Source organism: Piliocolobus tephrosceles, chromosome 12, assembly GCF_002776525.5.
Source record: "Piliocolobus tephrosceles isolate RC106 chromosome 12, ASM277652v3, whole genome shotgun sequence".
NCBI lineage: Eukaryota > Metazoa > Chordata > Mammalia > Primates > Cercopithecidae > Piliocolobus > Piliocolobus tephrosceles.
The window spans coordinates 95,222,955-95,241,996 of NC_045445.1; the positions used below are offsets into that span (position 1 = coordinate 95,222,955).

The 19,042-nt window shown below is 44.1% G+C and overlaps 1 protein-coding gene across 2 annotated transcripts in view; it reads left to right on the forward strand.

The window, feature by feature from the left end:
* FAM120C (family with sequence similarity 120C) overlaps nucleotides 1-19,042 on the forward strand; it is a 129,656-nt gene that overhangs the window by 94,163 nt on the left and 16,451 nt on the right. The window contains exons 11-15 of one of the 2 annotated variants that reach the window (XM_023202478.2): nucleotides 7,110-7,224; nucleotides 10,514-10,723; nucleotides 12,582-12,783; nucleotides 17,288-17,426; nucleotides 18,467-18,524. In XM_023202478.2, coding sequence (XP_023058246.1) covers nucleotides 7,110-7,224; nucleotides 10,514-10,723; nucleotides 12,582-12,783; nucleotides 17,288-17,426; nucleotides 18,467-18,524 — 724 coding nt within the window. The remainder of the gene's footprint in view (nucleotides 1-7,109; nucleotides 7,225-10,513; nucleotides 10,724-12,581; nucleotides 12,784-17,287; nucleotides 17,427-18,466; nucleotides 18,525-19,042) is intronic. The other variant, XM_023202480.2, reaches the window with a different exon arrangement.

Genomic DNA, 19,042 nt, shown 5'->3' on the forward strand with positions numbered 1-19,042 from the left:
AAAAAACTAGCCGGGCGAGATGGCGGGCGCCTGTAGTCCCAGCTACTCGGGAGGCTGAGGCAGGAGAATGGCGTAAACCTGGGAGGCGGAGCTTGCAGTGAGCCGAGATCCGGCCACTGCACTCCAGCCTGGACGAGAGAGCGAGACTCCGTCTCAAAAATAAATAAATAAATAAATAAATAAATAAATAAATAAATAAATAAATAAAGACTGAGTCCTCCTTCAAAAAAGAAGATACAAAAAGGAGAAGATCAGTAACTGTGACTGTATCTATGTCCCAAAATACATAAAATTTAAAAAACTAAGCGGGGAAATACTTACAACAGTTAGGACACTGTTAATATTCATAATATATAAAGACTTAGGCCGGGCGCGGTGGCTCACGCCTGTAATCCCAGCACTTTGGGAGGCTGGGGCGGGTGGATCACGAGGTCAGGAGATCGAGACCATCCTGGCTTACATGGTGAAACTCCATCTCTACTAAAACTACCAAAAAAATTAGCCGGGCATGGTGGCGGGTGCCTGTAGTCCCAGCTACTTGGGAGGCTGAGGCAGGAGAATGGCGTGAACCCAGGAGGCAGAGCTTGCAGTGAGCTGAGATCGCGCCACTGCACTCCAGCCTGGGCGACAGAGTAAGACTCTGTCTCAAAAAAAAAAAAAAAAAAAAAAAAGACTTAGATATCAGAATAGGTATCTAAGATAGCACAGATGGGTCAATGACAGTCTCTTCAGACTCATTTGCTTAGAAGAAACAGAAGCCATTCTAGCTCTCTCACTTTTCCTCTCTTTTTTTTATTTTTTGGTAGAGATGGGGTCTTGCTACTCCTGGCCTCCGCCTCACAAAGTGTTGGGATTATAGGCATGAACCATCATGCCCAGCCCACTGTAGCTGTCTTACTTTACGTAAAGGTATAACAGGTAGTCTCCTAGTCATCCAAGGACAAGAAAAGTAGTATACACAGAGAATGGTCCTGGAAAGGCAGGAACAGAGACTGCCCACTCTCTCCTGGGCCTGCATAGGTAGCTCTTCTTTCTGCATGTGTTTTATAAGGTCGATGCATCACTTAGCTCAAATTCTGAAGACTGATTGGCAAGCCATGAATTGTTTCACTTGGATCAGGTATCCACTCCTTGTCCAAATAGCTGTCAGTGTTATAAAAATAGGGCTTTACGTTATCTGAGAAGGGGCATAGACAGAACAGGCAAATTAATATGTCTGTGATAGACATAGATCAGTCATAGAAGTAAATAAGTGTTTGAGAAATATATGCAACCTCATCCTTAGCAATCAAAGAAGTTTAAATAATGAGAGACTTATCTTCTGCCCATTAAATCATCAGTGATTAACGGTGACAGTCAATGGACATACTGCTGGGATAGGATGTAAATTGGGTCTGGTCTGGAAAACAATTTTGCTGTATGTATTAAGGACCTTCAGAATGAATATAACCTATGACCTAATAATTCCACTTCTAGGAATCTATGCTAAGGGAATGAATAATCAGAGATACAGGCAAGATTTAATATGTAAATATCTTTGTAGTATTATAATAAAAGAAAATATATTAATAGTAATTTACGGGAATGTTTAAGCTAACTGATACACCCACATGCTGAACATGCAGTCATTAATCATGTTTTTGAAAAGTATTTAATGAACAAAAATTTCTCATCGTATAATGTCGAGTAAAAAAAGCAAGATACGATATTCTGTATATAGTATGAAAAAGTTGAAAATTCAGATGCCAGGAGTAAAGAAGCCACAATCATAGCAATCTTAACAGTGCTTATATCTGAATGGTAAGATTACGAATTATTTCATTTTTTTTATTTTTTAGAGACAGAGTCTCGCTCTGTGGCCCAGGCTGGAGTGCAGTGGCATGATCTCAGCTTACTGCAACCTCTGCCTCCTGGGCTCAAGCAATTCTCCTACCTCAGCCTCTCGACTAGCTGGGACTACAGGTGCACGCCACCACACCTGGCTAATTTTTGTATTTTTAGTAGAGAAGGGGTTTCACCATGTTGGTCACACTGGCCTCAAACTCCTGACCTCAAGTGATCCACCTGCCTCGGCCTCCTAAAATGCTGGGATTACAGGCATGAGCCACCACACCCGGCCTTATTTTTCTTATTAATATTTTTTTATGTTATTACTTTTAGCCAACTCACACCATGTTTTTTATTTTCTTTATGCTTTTTTATATTTTCTGAACGAGAATGAACTTAAGCTTTTGTAATATACTTTTGTATATAGAATAAAATTGTAAATGTTATTTAAAATTAAAAGATGTGGCCTGGCACAGTGGCTCGCACCTGTAATCCCAGCACTTTGGGAGGCCGGGGCAGGCAGATCACCTGAAGTCAGGATTTCAAGACCAGCCTGACCAACATGGTGAAACCTTGTCTCTTCTAAAAATACAAAATAAGCCAGGCATGGTGACGCATGCCTGTAATCCCAGCTACTTGGGAGGCTGAGGCAGTAGAATTGCTTGAACTCGGGAGGCAGAGGTTGCAGTGAGCTGAGATCGTGCCATTGCACTCCAGCCTAGGCGACAAGAGTGAAACTCCGTCTCAAAAAACAAACAAAAAAAAGATGTGGGCTGGGAGCAGTGGCTCACGCCTGTAATACCACCACTTTGGGAAGCTGAGGCGGGCGGATCACTTGAGCTGAGGAGTTTAAAAGCAACCTGCGGCAACATGACGAAACCCTAACTCTAATAAAAAATACAAAAATTATCCAGGTGTGGTGACACGAGCCTCTAGTCCCAGCTGCTCAGGAGGCCGAGGTGGGAGGATCACCTGAGCCTGGGAGATCAATACCGCAGTGATCCATGATCACATCACTGCCCTGAGCCTGTCTCCAAAAGAAAGATATGGAGTAAAAGGGGAGCTACCGAGTATTAAAGCACATTTAAAATTTAAGTCACTATGATGCTGGCGTGAGAAATAGACATGGAATAAATAGGATAGGAACAGATTATGTATGAGAATGTAATATATGATAAAAGGAGAACTTTACCAAATTGTAAAGAAAGGATTATACCATAATTCGTTCAGTTACAAATGGTAACTAAGAGCACCTGCTGTGCCAGGCACTATGCTGAGTGCTGTTTTGGTTTTGGGGGGTTTTTTTGTTTTGTTTTATTTTGTTTTTGAGACAAGTTCTTGCTCTGTCACCCAGGCTGGAATGCAGTGGTGGAATCTCTGCTCACTGCAGCCTTGACCTCCTGGGCTCAAGCAATTCTTTCTCCCACCTCAACCTTCTGAGTAGCTGGGACCACAGGCATGAACCATGACTAATTTTTTTTTTTTTTGAGATGTAGTCTTGCTGTGTCACCCAGGCTGGAGTGCAGTGGCACAATCTCGGCTCACTGCAATCTCCGCCTCCTAGGTTCAAGCCATTCTCCTGCCCGCCTGCCTCAGCCTCCCCAGTAGCTGGGATTACAGGCACGTACCACCATGCCCAGCTAATTTTTGTATTTAGTAGAGACGGGGTTTCACCATGTTGGCCAGGCTGGTCTCGAACTCCTGACCTCGTGATCCACCCACCTCAGCCTCCCAAAGTTCTGGGATTACAGGCGTGAGCCACTGTGCCTGGCCGCCACGACTAATTTTTAATAATCTTTTGTAGAGATGGGGGTCTCTACAAAAAGACTAGCCCAGGCTAGTCTTAGTGCTTTTATGTGCTTTTTCTCCTTTACTTATTACAACCTTTTGAGATGTAGGTGGTGCCATCCTCATTCTAAAGATTAGCAAACTAATTCCCCTAGAGGTCCAGGGGATTTAGGTGCCCAGAGTCACATAGAAAAGGAGTAGCGGAGGCCAGATGCAGTGGCTCACGCCTGTAATCCCAGCACTTTGGGAGGCCGAGGCAGGCGGATCACGAGGTCAGGAGATCGAGACCATCCTGGCTAACACAGTGAAACCCCGTCTCTACTAAAAATACAAAAAATTAGCCGGGCATGGTGGCAGGCACCTGTAGTCCCAGCTACTCGGGAGGCTGAGGCAGGAGAATGGCGTGAACCCAAGAGGCAGAGCTTGCAGTTAGCGGAGATCCTGCCACTGCACTCCAGCCTGGGCGACAGAGCGAGACTCCATCTAAAAAAAAAAAAGGAAAAAAGAAAAGGAGTGGTGGAACCTAGATTAGAACCAAGGATGTCAGTCTCCAAGTTTGCATTCTTTGCCACGACATAGTTTGTAGCTAAAGTTCTTAGCAAGATATCTAGAATATCAGAGGCATTTAGTAAATGTTATTCTTATGTATAACTTATAGTTTGCTGTATATATTAAAGCTTGTATGTAATATTTGTAGTAATGTAACACTAATAGCGATAATAAAGCTGTCATCATTAAAATTGAGGAAATTCCTTGGGAATAAGTAATGCTGTTATTTTCCAGGGAAAATTCCCAGTGGAATCATATAATTCCAAAAATCGCACATGATGAAACATCAATAAATATTGGTTGATTTAATAATTATTTCCTGCTGCCCCATTTCTGAGCCTCTCACTCCTCTGACTCATTAGACCCTACATTCTGTCTCATAATTCATTCAAGAGTAGTTGAATAGTAGGGCGGGCCCAAAGATGGAGCTAGCATTTCCTTATAAATATCCTGACATTGACTTATTTGTTCAGCAAACATGTATTAAGCATCCACTCTGGCATGTAGTCTATTAAGGTTAGAGAGACATTTAAAATTGCAAATTAACATTAAACTACAAACCAAACAAAAAGCTCCAATCCCTAGGAAATTAAATGTTCCCTCCTCTGTGGAGCCTTATCTAGATTCTCTGAGTTAAATTTAGTCACTGACTCAGAGCACCCAGAACAATCTGTTCAGCTTCTAAAATCACACCCCTTGCATTGTGTTAGTCTTTCTGTGAGTTCGCTGTTCTCCCACACTTGACTCCTTTAGGAGCTCCTTTTTTTTTTTTTTTTTTTTTTTTGAGGCGGAGTCTTGCTCTGTCGCCCAGGCTGGAGTGCAGTGGCCGGATCTCGGCTCACTGCAAGCTCCGCCTCCCGGGTTCACGCCATTCTCCTGCCTCAGCCTCCCGAGTAGCTGGGACTACAGGCGCCCGCCACCTCGCCCGGCTAGTTTTTTTTGTATTTTAGTAGAGACGGGGTTTCACGGTGTTAGCCAGGATGGTCTCGATCTCCTGACCTTGTGATCCGCCCGTCTCGGCCTCCCAAAGTGCTGGGATTACAGGCTTGAGCCACCGCGCCCGGCCAGGAGCTCCTTTAGGTCAATTTTTCTTGCACAGTGGTTCAGGATACGACTGGTAAAATTCTGCTTTGAAGGATTTTTGTTGAGTTTTGTCTTGTTTTGTTTTTGGCTTGGCATGACCTGATTAATGCATCAGTTGCTCTTCCAATAAATATTTATTAATGCCTATTCTATGCCATGTACTTGGCTAGATAGTTCATAATAAATAAAGGATAATAAACAAACAAAGGCAAACAGGCAAGATCCTAGACCTCATGGGAACTCATATGGGCACTTAAAAAGAATGTGTTTTCTTTGTATTAAGTCAGTCAAGTATTTAAACCTTATTTATTATACTACTCATATCTTCTGCGAATTTAAATGTATTTTAGGTATGTTTTACATATTATAGCTTAATAGTGGTATATTAAAGTTTCCCACTGTAATTGCATTTGCGTTCATTTTCTTCTACTTTTGCTTTACATTTTGCCAGTGAAATAAGATGGAAAGGTTAAAAATGAAAGAATGGGCAAAGGTAAATCAAGGAACTATAAATCCAAAAAAAGAAACAATATTAATAACCAGAGCCAGTCATTATCAAACCAGTCCTTCTGACAATCCTACAGTGTCTTCCTACAATTTCGGGATGAAGATCCAAATTCCTTAATCCTGTTTTTGAGTCTCTGTTCTCTGGTCTACTTTCTTTTTTATTTCCCCCCCACACACAATTTCTTCTTTGTCGTCTTCTTCATCGTGGTCGTTTCCTCCTCCTCCTCCTCCTCTCTCCCCCCTCCCCCCTCCCCCCCATTCTGTCTCCCACGCTAGAGTACAATGGCATAATCTCGGCTCATTATAACCCCTGCCTGCCAGGTTCAAGCGATTGTCCTGCCTCAGCCTCCTGAGTAGCTGGTATTACAGGCGCCTGCCACCATACTCGACTAATTTTTGTAATTTTAATAGAGACTGGGTTTTACCACATTGGCAAGGCTGGTCTCAAACTCCTGGCCTCAAGTGATCTGCCCGCCTCAGCCTCCCAAAGTGCTACGATTACAGGCATGAGCCACCGCACCTAACCTTTTTTTTTTTCATTTTTTTCTTTAGCAACTCTATTTAATTCTCACAACCACCCTGTAAAAAGAGCAGGGCAAATTTTATTATCCCCATTTGGTAGATGAAGAAACCCAAGACTCAGAAAGATTAAATAATTTGTCCATAGCTATCAACTAGTAGGTGGAGGAACCAACACTCAGATTCAGATCTTCTCTCTTCAAAATGCATGCTCTTTCCGTTAAAACATTCTGGGCTTTTATGTGAACTTCACTTATCCTGGGCCATGTCTTGAGTACCATGATAATGGCATGACCGCACTTTCCACCACCTGAAGCCCTCAGTGTTCCTCAGGCTGCCGCCAATCTGGCCTACTTGCTAATCTTGCCTCCTGTCACTCCAAACATGCTTAGCTTCAGCAATATGGAAGCTGGTGCATTTTGCTGAACCACACCTTCAGGCCTTCACACATACTCTTCACTCAACCTGGAACATCCTTTCCCCACCTTTTGTCTCACTAAATTCTACAGGCCCTTTGAAACTGAACTCTTGCTGACTTTTCTCAGGATGCCATCTCTCACCTTTACAGTCATGGCCCTCTTCTATGCTCTCATAGCAAGCACTCTGTGCATTCTTCCATCTTGGTACTTAACACACTGTCCTGTCATTATCGATGTACATGATTCTTTCCTCTACCACCCAGACTGGAAGCAACGAAAGCAGAGATTCTTTTTCCTTCATTTGGTTAGTATTGCCAAAATCTAGCCAAGTACTGGCTCATGATAGGTTCTTCATAAGTTTTTGTGACATGAATAAGTGAGCTTTTGTGGCCTAATAGCAGTGCTTTTATTTTCTAGGTACATGGTTCAGTGGCCTGGTGGCCGAATCCTGCATCGCCATGAGCTAGACACCTTCCTTGCACAGGCAGTGTCTACCCAGCTTTATGAACCAGATCGACTCCAAGAACTCAAGGTGATTTCATATACCCTCATTTAAGTTTTCTTTTATGAGCTTATAGCACTACTTGAGGTCTTTTTTTTTTTTTTTTTTTTTTTTTTTTTTTTTTTTTGCCTGAAGCTGAGGAAAATAGTAAGTTCTGCAGGTAACTGTTTGATTTACTTTAGCCAAATATTTATGTCTATGAATAAAGCCAAGATGTGCCTGCTACACTACTCTCATAGTGATAAATGAGAATGGACAGAAAAGATGGATATTATGCAAGGAAAATAAATCTTGGCCCATAGACCATGGCAAGGGTTCTGACTCTTACAAGATACACTATAAGGGACATATTCTAGTGTCCCCTGCTTGTGTCTATTTACTCAGACACATCTCCTTTTAGTGATAGGTACTGAGTATTAAGTAGAAGTATAGGAAAGCATAAGGAAGAAAATAAACCCAGAAAATAGACCTTGGGCAGGTTACTTAACCTCTGTAGCTTCAGTTTCCTTACTTGTACAATTGTATATTAGTTCATTTTGTGTTGCTATAAAAGAATACCTGAGACTAGGTAATTTATAAAGAAAAGAGGTTTATTGAGTCCATTGTTCTGAAGACTGGACAAAAAACATGGTGCCAGCATCTACTCAGCTTCTGGTCAGGGTCTCAGGAAGCTTCTACTCATGATAGACGGTGAGGGGAATAAGACAAGAGGAGCCAGCGTGTCACATGGTGAGAGAGGGCACGTAAGAGAGAAGGGCAGCAGTGCTGTAATCCCAGCACGTTGGGAGGCTGAGATGGGCAGATCATGAGGTCAGGAGTTCGAGACCACCCTGGCCAACATGGTGGAACCCTGTCTCTACTAAAAATACAAAAACTAGCCGGGCGTGATGGCAGGGCACCTGTAATCCCAGTTACTCGGGAGGCTGAGGCAGTAGAATCGTTCGAACCCAGGAGGTGGAGATTGCAGTGAGCCGAGATCACGCCACTGCACTCCAGCCTGGGCAACAAGAGTGAAACTCTGTCTCCAAAAAAAAAAAAAAACAAAAAAAAAGGAAGGGCAAGGTCCTGGGCTCTTTCTAACAATCAGTTCTTGCACGAACTAATAAGAGTGAAAACTCGCTCATTACCACAGGGAGGGTAACAAGCATTCATGAGGGATCTGCCCCCGTGACCCAGACACCTCCCACTAGGTTCCATCTACAACATTGGGGATCACATTTTAACATGCAATTTGGAGGGGTCACATATCCAACTATGTCAGTTTGTGAGGATACTATGTAAAATAATCCATGTAAAACCCCTAGAACAGTGCCTCACTTTTTTTTTTTCTTTTTTTTTTTTTTTGAGATGGAGTTTCCCTCTTGTTGCCTAAGCTGGAGTGTAATGGCGCAAATCTCAGCTCACCACAACCTCCGCCTCCCAGGTTCAAGCAGTTCTCCTGTCTCAGCCTCCCAAGCAGCTGGGATTACAGGCATGCGCCACCACACCTGGTTAATTTTGTATTTTTAGTAGAGACGGGGTTTCTCTGTTGGTCGGGCTGGTCTGGAATTCCTGACCTCAGGTGATCCGCCCACCCTGGCCTCCCAAAGTGCTGGGATTACAGGCGTGAGCCACCACGCCCGGCCAGTGTCTCACATATTTTATACAGTACTCAATAAATGTAGCCATTAATGCATTAATCCCTCCCTTGGCTTTAGTAACCTTGTTCCTTTGAGCACCCAAGGTAAACTAGAAGATCAAGTTCAGTAAGACTTGCAAAATCTTAAGTGAGGTCAACTAAGGAAAGATGAGACAGACTCAAGACAACCAGTGAATGCTTGCTTTTTGCAGTAAATGTAGTATTGCTTGTCCTAGAATAACTGCTCGTGCTAAACCACACCTAGGAGGGGACCTGAAAACACTTTCCTGTTAAAGCTGTCCTCTATTACAGTGGCTTGAGATAACCACTGTGGGAATTTTGAGGTTTTTTTCCAGTCTTCTGTCATACATTTTTTACGTAGTTGAGGTAGTATTTATGTAATTATATATTGTGGCTTTTTTCCATTTCACATAGCACATATTTTCTGTGTCTTATCATATGGATGTTTCATTTAATTGTTATAATATTGGCGACTTAGGTTGTTTTCAGATTTGCTCTGTTATGTGATGTCTTACTCCATTTAGAGTTGCTGTAACGGAATACTTGAAGCGGAGTAATCGGTAAAGAGGTTTTTTTTGAGACAGAGTCTCACTCTGTCACTCAGGCTGGAATGCAGTGGCATAATCTCAGCTCGCTGCAACCTCCACCTCCTGGGTTCAAGCGATTGTCCTGCCTCAGCCTCTTGAGTAGCTGGGATTACAGGCAAATGCCACCATGCCCAGCTAACTTATTTTAATAGAGACAGGGTTTTGCCATGTTGGCCAGGCTGGTCTCAAACTCCTGGCCTCAAGCAATCTACCCACCTCAGCCTCCCAAAATACTGGGATTACAGGAATGAGCCACTACACCCGGTCAAGAAAAGAATTTTCTTTGGTTCACAGGTTTTCAGGCTGTACAAGAAACGTGGTGTTGGTATCTTCAAGTTTAATTTCTAACTCAACAAATGTGAACATTTTCAGGGTTCTTCATACATATTGCTTAATTGTAATATACATTTCTTTTTTTTTTTTTTTTCCTTTTTTTTTGAGATGGAGTCTTGCTCTGTTGCCTAGGCTGGAGTGCAGTGGCGCAATCTCAGCTCACTGCAACCTTCACCTCCCAGGTTCAAGTGATGCTCTCACCTCAGCCTCCCAAGTAACTGGAACTACAGACGCCCACCACCACGCCTGGCTAATTTTTGTATTTTTACAAAATACAAAATGGGGTTTCCCCATGTTGGCGAGGCTGGTCTCGAACTCCTGACCTCAGGTGATCCGCCTGCCTCGGCCTCCCGAAGTGCCGGGATTACAGGCGTGAGCCACTGCACCCGGTCATGTAATATACATTTTTTACCAGCTTTATATGATTGCCCATTTATTTCACTGCATCAGCAGCAGCAGCATTGAGTGTTCTTTCAGCCTTTACTTTCTAAATTTTTTTCTAATTTGATAAGTGAAAATAAAAATGTCTCAGGTTGATGTCTTTAATGTTGTAATGAGTACCTTTCAAATCATCTTAGGGGAAAGACATGGATAGAAGCTGCACTGAGATGAGACATGGATAGAAGCTGCACTGAGATGTCTACATTGAACGACAGCATGTTCAAATTTAACTGGAAGAATCAGCATGACAGGAATAAGAGTAAATGTTACCAAGAATAGTAGTTTCTTAATAGTAATATTTCATCTGTGGTGGTTTCAGATTGAGAAACTGGATGCCCGAGGGATCCAGCTTGCTGCCCTCTTCATGAGTGGAGTCGACACAGCTCTGTTTGCTAATGATGCCTGTGGCCAGCCAGTCCCTTGGGAGCATTGCTGTCCATGGATTTACTTTGATGGCAAGCTGTTCCAGAGCAAGCTAATTAAAGCAGGCCGAGAGCGAGTATCTCTGGTTGAGCTCTGTGATGGCCAGGTACCAGCATGTCAGGCTGCTAAGGACTAGCTCTGATCTCCTGTGGGAGTGAATGGGCAGGGAGGGGAAAGGAGCAGACATATTGGAGAGGGATGGGGCGGAAGCAGGAGACTATGTCTCACTTTAACCTGACTTAAGTCAACAGTGGTCCCAAAGGCCCATAGTCTGATATGTACATGTTGTAAAATTTTACGTTGGAAAGTTTTTTTTAATGAGCTTAAAGTTTTCATATCCTTTTTCTTACTCTGAGTATTTCTTATCCATGGAATATTCAGATATACTATATACCTTCCCTCCAACTCAGGATTTCATTTCTCTTATTTACAAAAACTGTCTCTTTTGCAAGCAATTTTTTTTTTGTAAAAGAGCTATGTTTGGAAACAGAAGAGGGTAGTAAAGTTGATGATAGAGTAGAAGCAGAGGAGGTTTTTTTTTTTTTTTTTTTTTTTTTTTTTGAGACGGAGTCTCGCTCTGTTGCCAGGCTGGAATGCAGTGGCATGATCTCGGCTCACTGCAACTTCCGCCTCCCAGGTTCACGCGATTCTCCTGCCTCAGCCTCCCAAGTAGTTGGGACTATAGGCATGCACCACCAGGCCCAGCTAATTTTTGTATTTTGAGTAGAAACAGGATTTCACCATGTTGGCCAGGATGGTCTCAATCTCTTGACCTTGTGATCCACCTGCTCCAGCCTCCCAAAGGGATTTTTTTTAAATGCAACATTGGGAAGATGAGGGGAGGCAAGGGAAAGGAAACCTTACTTAACTCCTTTATCCATTTTGGTGGAGGAAAAGAGCTGAGGGACTAGAGCAGGGGTTGGCAGACTACCCAGCACACTTCCTGTTTTTTGTCACTATCCATAGTTTTTTTTGCGCTGTCCATAGTGCTACAAACCACCTGTTTTTGTAATACAGACCACCCTCTGTTTTTGTAAATAAAATGTTATTGGAACACAGCCACATTCATTCATCTACATACCATCTATGACTTCTTTATTTCTTTTTTTTTTTTTTTTTTTTTTTTTTTTGAGACAGATTCTCACTTTGTTGCTCAGGCTGCAGGGCAGTGGTGCGATGTTGGCTCACTGCAACCTCTGCTTCCAGGTTCAAGTGATTCTCCTGTCTCACCCTCCCAGGTAGCTGGGACTACAGGTGCACGCCACCATGCTTGGCTAATTTTTTTGTATTTTTAGTAAAGACGGGGTTTCATCACATTGGTCAGGCTGGTCTCAAACTCCTGACCTCAGGTGATCCACCTGCCTTGGCCTTCCAAATTGCTGGGACTACAGGCGTGAGCCATCACGCCTGGCCTATGACTGCTTTCATGTTACAGTAGCGAGTGGAGTAATTGTGACAGAGACAATATAGCCTACAAAGCCTAAAATATTTACTATCTAACCCTTTTCAGAAGAAGTATGCAGACCTCTGGACTAGAGGTATCAGGATCTCCAATCTTGGATATGGGGTAGAAGGTTAAAAGGCTTTTTATTTGTCAGATTTTTATTTTCTCTTTGATCTAATTCTGTTACATCTCCCTTAGAAAGTGACCCAGCCCAATGCCAGCCATGTAATAGACCATCAGTAATTCTTATTGTTAAATTTGTCTTCCTTGACCTAGTCAATGTACATCACAAGCCCTGAGTCAGAACTCATATGGTAGTATGGTGTCATGTAAAGAGTCAGGGCTTTGGTGCCAGACAGGCTTCCTGAGTGTGTAGCTTTGAGCCCTTTAATGACAGGCCTCAGTTCACTTAATGGGAATAGAATTGTGAGACTGTACCTAGAGTGCCCCATGCTGGGCCTAAAACATGGGACAAGTTCGAAAAATGGCAGCTGCTATTATTACTCTTCCTCATTTGAAGGCTGACCTGGCAACCAAAGTGGAAAAGATGAGACAGAGCATCCTTGAAGGAATCAACATGAATCATCCACCGCCTTCTGCTCTACTTCCGTCACCTACTTTTGTGCCTCCTATGGTGCCCTCTCTCTACCCTGTTTCACTTTATTCCCGAGCTATGGGCTCCATGCCACTTCCCCCTCAAGGGAGGAGCCGGGGATTTGCAGGTCAGTACCTAAGAATGAGGTATTTACCATCCTCAATTTATGTCATAATAATCTATCCAGTCATTATTGTCAATAACAGGATCAACAGTTTCACATATATCTCATTTCATTGACTTTTTTTTTTTTTTTAAGATGGAGTTTCACTCTTGTCACCCAGGCTGGAGTGCAATGGTGTGATCTCGGCTCACTGTAATGTCCACCTCCTGGGTTCAAGCGATTCTCCTGCCTCAGTCTCCTGAGTAGCTGAGATTACAGGCATGCACCACCACACCTGGCTAATTGTGTATTTTCAGTAGAGATGGAGTTTCACCATGTTGGTCAGGCTGGTCTCGAACTCCTGACCTCAGGTGATCCACCCACCTTGGCTTCCCAAAGTGCTGGGATTACAGGCGTGAGCCACAGCGCCCAGCCTCATCTCATTTATATTCTGTGCTATGTAGTTTGAAGAGCAGCTTATGTCCATTTTGACTTCTAAGACCACTCTTCATAGAGGTACTTGGTTCCCAGGGATTTGACTCTCACCAACCAAACTCATGAAGTGACTGATGTGGAAACCAGAACCCACTTTATTACTTTAGAGGACTATAAGTCATATGGACCAGCTCTTCATGGTTGCTGTCCGTTCATTCCTTCCCTATAGGCAATGCACACAGGAGCTGGCAGGAAGATCAGTGAGAGTAAACGGCCAGTGCTGGTAGACAACAGTAGCTTGATGTATCCATTTCCACTCTGGGAATATACTTGACACATTTCCCTTCCTTCAGCTCCAGAAGCATGGAGAGAAATATGTCACCATCCATGCCACCAGAGGATTGCAGTTTAGTGAGGAAAACAAACATGCACACACACACACATATGTACACACCAACATATGTATAAATTACGGTGGCACCTGAACTACAGCTTAACGATGAATACATAATCATGCCTAGGTTGCTCAGATACTGATCCTGATAATTCAGACAATCTGTCCTGTGGTGAAACACGATTTTTTTTTTTTTTTTTTTTTTTAGACAGGGTCCCCCCCTGTCCCCAGCCCGGCTAATTTTTGTATTTTTAGTAGAGATGGGATTTTACCATATTTGTCAGGCTGGTCTCGAACTTCCATCCTCAGGTGATCTGCCCACCTTGGCCTCCCAAAGTGCTGGGATTACAGGCGTGAGCCACGGCACCTGGCAGTGAAACAGGATATTTTAGTGGAGACATTTTATCATAAAATAGCAAGATTCTGTGATTGGGTCAGAGTGTCATTGCTGCGGTTGAAGGTGTTTGTTACCTATTGCTCCTCCCTTTAAAAGTAATAAAGCTGGAAGTTGAAGTTAGTTTTTCAGGGTGACAAAATTCAGTATGGGTAGTTAGCTCAAGGCTGGGCTTAGATGAACAGTGTGAAAGTCTGCTCTGGTAACTCCCTGTTCAGTCAGCTCATGATCAAGTCTTAAAAACCAGGGAGCCAGCCAGTCCATCCCTTTCAGATGACTTTATAGATCCTTTCTCTGTTCTTTATGTGTTGATTTTATTTTGTAAGTCTCAAAAGACAGCCTTATTAAAGCCAGGTTCTTGGAAGGTCACCACTGCCTTACCTACCAGTGATGCTTAGTCTCCAGTTACTGGTGGTTCACAAGGAGCCTCTTGCCTCCTGAAAGCCCACAGTAGGATCCTCAAATGCAAGTCTTTCTTGTCCCTCTTAAAAGTAACTAGCACTCTGCCAGGCGCGGTGGCTCACGCCTGTAATCCCAGCACTTCGGGAGGCCGAGGCAGGCGGATCATGAGGTCAGGAGATCGAGACCATCCTGGCTAACACGGTGACATCCCCGTCTCTACTAAAAATACAAAAAAAAAATTAGCCGGGCGTGGTGGTACACGCCTGTAGTCCCAGCTACTCGGAGGCTGAGGCAGGAGAATGGTATGAACCCGGGAGGCGGAGCTTGCAGTGAGCCGAGATGGCGCCACTGCACTCCAGCCTGGGCGACAGAGCGAGACTCCGTCTCAAAAAAAAAAAAAAATAACTAACACTCTAGGCAGGGAGCAGTGGCTCATGCCTGTAATCCCAGCACGTTGGGAGGCCAAGGTGGGCAGATCACTTGAGGTCAGGACTTCCAGACAGGCCTGGCCAACGTGGTGAAACCCTGTCTCTACAAAAAATATAAAAATTAGCCGGGCATGGTAGCTGGCACCTGTCTGTGATCTCAGCTACTTGGGAGACTGAGACACAATAATCGCTTGAACCCGGGAGGCAGAGATTGCAGTGAGCCAAGATCGCACCACTGCACTCCAGGCTAGGAGACATGGCGAGGCTCTGTCTCAAACAAACAAAAAGGTAACTAGCACTCTAGTTCCTTGGACTCTCAAGTTTTATAAAGTTTTGTATAAATGAAGGACTCTTTTTTTTTTTTTTTTTTTTTTTGGATACAGGGTCTCACTTTGTTGCCCAGGCTGGAGTGCAGTGGTGCAATCATGGCTTACTGCAGCCTCGACTTCCTGGGCTCAAGTGATTTGCTCACCTCAGCCCCGCACGCACCAACATGCCTGGCTAATATTTTTGTGTGTGTGTGGAGATGGGGTCTCACTATGTTGCCCTGGCTGGTCTTGAACTGGGCTCAAGCGATCCTGCCTGCCTCAGCTTCCCAAAGTGCTGGGATTACAGGTGTGAGCCACCATGCCTGTCCTAAATGAAGTACTCTTTACTAACAACCTGCTAAATGAGTTAAGGGTTCATTTGGTTTCTTGTCATAAACTAAAATTAAAGGCTTAGTAGAACTCTATATTCTATGAAGGCTTATTTTTGTGCTAAATTATAAAACTCGCTGTGCTTGTGACTTGGTTCTGATTTTCAATTGTTGCTGTTCTTGGTTTTCTTTGTTTTTTTTTTTTCTTTTGAGATGGAGTTTCGCTCTGTCACCCAGGCTGGAATGCAGTGGCGCCATCTCTGCTCACTGCAACCTCCATCTCCCAGGTTTAATCAATTCTCCTGACTCGGCCTCCTGAGTAGCTGGGACTACAGGCATGTGCCACCACGCCTGGCTAATTTTTTTGTATTTTTAGTAGAGACGGGATTTCACCATGTTGGTCAGGCTGGTCTCGAACTCCTGACCTCAAATGATTCACCCACCTTGGCCTCCAAAAGTGCTGGGATTACAGGCATGAGCCACCATGCCCAGCCTATTCTTGCTTTTTAAGTATAAATTACTGTTAGTTTAGTTTCATTATTTTCAGTTTAGTTTGGTTGTTTGGCTAATCCTACGATCTGTAATGATGTATATTTGTATCAAAAGTAGTTTAGGACTGGGCACCGTGGCTCAAGCCTGTAATGCCAGCACTTTGAGAGCCCGAGGCGGGTGGATCACTTGAGGTCAGGAGTTTGACACCAGCCTGGCCAATATGGTGAACCCCTGTCTCTACTAAAAATACAAACATTAGCTGGGCCTGGTGGCATGCGCCTGTAGTCCCAGCTACTCAGGAGGCTGAGGCAGGAGAATCACTTGAACCTGGGAAGTGGAGGTTGCAGTGAGCCGAGATCGCACCATTGCCCTCCAGCCTGGGTGTCACAGTGAGACTCTGTCTCAAAAAACAAACCAAAAAAAAAGGTAGTTTAGGTTTGTAATTTTCTAATAACTAGATGTTAAGACATTCATTCTCTCAACAAATACTGAATGCCTACTATATGCTAGGCTCTGTGATTAAAAAATGAATCACCTGTACCATACTTGCTAAAGTAGATGTGTACAGATCTTCGGCCCTCCTCACTGAATGTGCTTCCATCATGACACCTTTGTGTTATCACAGAGTTTCTATTTTTTTTTTTTGACACAGAGTCTTGCTCCATCGCCCAGGTTGGAGTGCAGTGGCGTGAACTTGGCTCACTGCAACCTCCACCTCCCAGGTTCAAGCGATTCTCCTGCCTCAGCTTCCTGAGTAGCTGGGACTACAGGCACAGGCCACCACACCCGGCTAATTTTTGTATTTTTAGTAGAGACGAGGTTTCCCCATGTTGGCCAGGCTGGTCTCGAACTCCTAGCATTACAGGCATGAGCCACCATGCCCTGCCACAGAGTCTTTTTATCAGAGAGAAATGGAAATAAGAAGAGTAGGTCGTGGGTTGTAGGATCTTTTGTCCACTTCTTATCCTGCCTTGTACTTACAATACTTTTTTCTTCTTTTTTTTTTTTTTTTGTTTTTTTTTTTTTTGAAGACAGAATCTCACTCTTTCGCCCAGGCTGGAGTGCAGTGGCACAGTCTCAGCTCACTGCAACCTCCACCTCCTGGGTTCAAGTGATTCTTGTGCCTCTGCCTCCCCAGTGGCTAAGATTGCAGGCACGCACCACGGTGCCTGGCTAATTGTTTGTATTTTTAGTAGAGACAGGGTTTCACCATGTTGGCTAGGCTGGCTCTGGAACTCCACTCCTGACTTCAAGTGATCCACCCGACTCAGCCTCCCAAAGTTTTGGGATTACAGGTGTGAGCCACCACACCTGCCCCATTACCACCATTCTTTCTGTCTTGCCAGGTCTCCATCCAATCCCACCCCAAGGAGGAAAACTGGAGATTGCTGGAATGGTTGTGGGCCAGTGGGCTGGCAGCAGATCCTCCAGGGGCCGAGGATCCTTCGGCATGCAAGTGGTTTCTGTCGGTGGGCCAGGAAAGGGGTATGTATCCAAATAGGTTGGTATGAGCTAGTCCCCTTGGGAAAACGCCTAGGTATCCTTGGGAAAATGCCTAGGTATTAAATCCTTCTATTAAAGCAAGAAGTACTAAGTAAATTTACTTTTTTTTTTCTTTTTTTCTTTCTCTTTTTGAGATGGGGTCTCACTTTGTTGCCCAGGCTGGAGTGCAGTGGCATGATCTCGGCTTCCTGCAACCTCCTCTGCCTCCCAGGTTCAAGTGATCCTCCTGCCTCAGCCTCCCAAGTAGCTGGGACCACAGGTGTGCATCACCATGACTGGCTAATTTTTCATATTTTTGGTAGAACTGGGGTTTTGCCATGTTGCCCAGGCTGGTCTCAAACTCCTGGGCTCAAGCAATCCTCCTGTCTTGGCTTTCCAAAGTGCTGGGATTACGGGTATGAGCCACCATGCCTGACCAACTTTCCTTTTTTTTTTTTTTTTTTTTCTTGAGATGGAGTTTTCGCTCTTGTTTCCCAGGCCGAAGTGCAATGGTGTGGTCTTGGCTCACTGCAACCTCCACCTTCCGGGTTCAAGTGATTCTCCTGCGTCAGTCTCCCAAGTAGCTGGAATTACAGGCGCCCACCACCACGCCAGGCTAATTTTTGTATTTTTAATAGAGATGAGGTTTCACTGTGTTGGCCAGGCTGGTCTCAAAGTCCTGACCTCAGGTGATCCGCCCACCTCGGCCTCCCAAAGTGCTGGGATTACAGGTGTGAGCCACCACACCTGGCCCAACTTTCCATTTTTTTAAAATCAGTCTTCAGTTTACCTCAGCAAATATATAATAAATTGCCCTGCCTTGATGAAAGAGTTTTTTGCCCTAGAGGAAGACATGGGATACAGAACAATTCAGTTCAGTAGAATATAGCAATGACCGAAATAGATGTTCAGTAGTAACACTGAGAAGGGGTATCTGACTTAAGAGGGTCAGACTTCCAAGAGGAGACAAATAGTTAACCAAGTGAAAAGGGGTGTGTGGGCTTTATGTTTCTCATGATCACTTTTTCTCTCACTTGCTAAAGGCATGGAAAAGAACAGACCGGTAGAGGATCCAAGGGACACAAAAAAGGAAATAAGCAAGTAAGTATGTTTTTTGAGATATTTAGCTTCTGTTTGATGCCTTTTGCCTTTTCAGCTAAACTACAAGAGATCACATCAGGCATGGAAACCTGAGCTGCTTAGGGGAGCTTCTCAACTCCTTCAGGCATTTGATTTCATTCTAATGGTATAGTGAGGGTTAGCCTGCCCCAAGCTATTCCCACAGGGCTGCAGAGTCTTACCCTTTTCCGAGTGAGGCCACAAGATAGAAACCAGGTACTGTGTCCTAAAGACCTCCTAGCATACTATGTGCAACATGTAGCCAGAAAGGGGCCAGAGTGATGCTAACAATGAGACTGCCCATAGCCTGCCTGAGCTTCTGAGGGGCCACCAGATATGGTGGACTTTAAAAAATTGGACTTTTTTACCTTTGCTGAATATATGTGGTGGGAGCACTACCATTCTGCAGCTACTCGGGAGGCTGAGGCAGGAGAATTGTTTGAGACGGAGTTTAGCTCCTGTTGCCTAGGCTGGAGTGCAATGGCACGATCTTGGCTCAC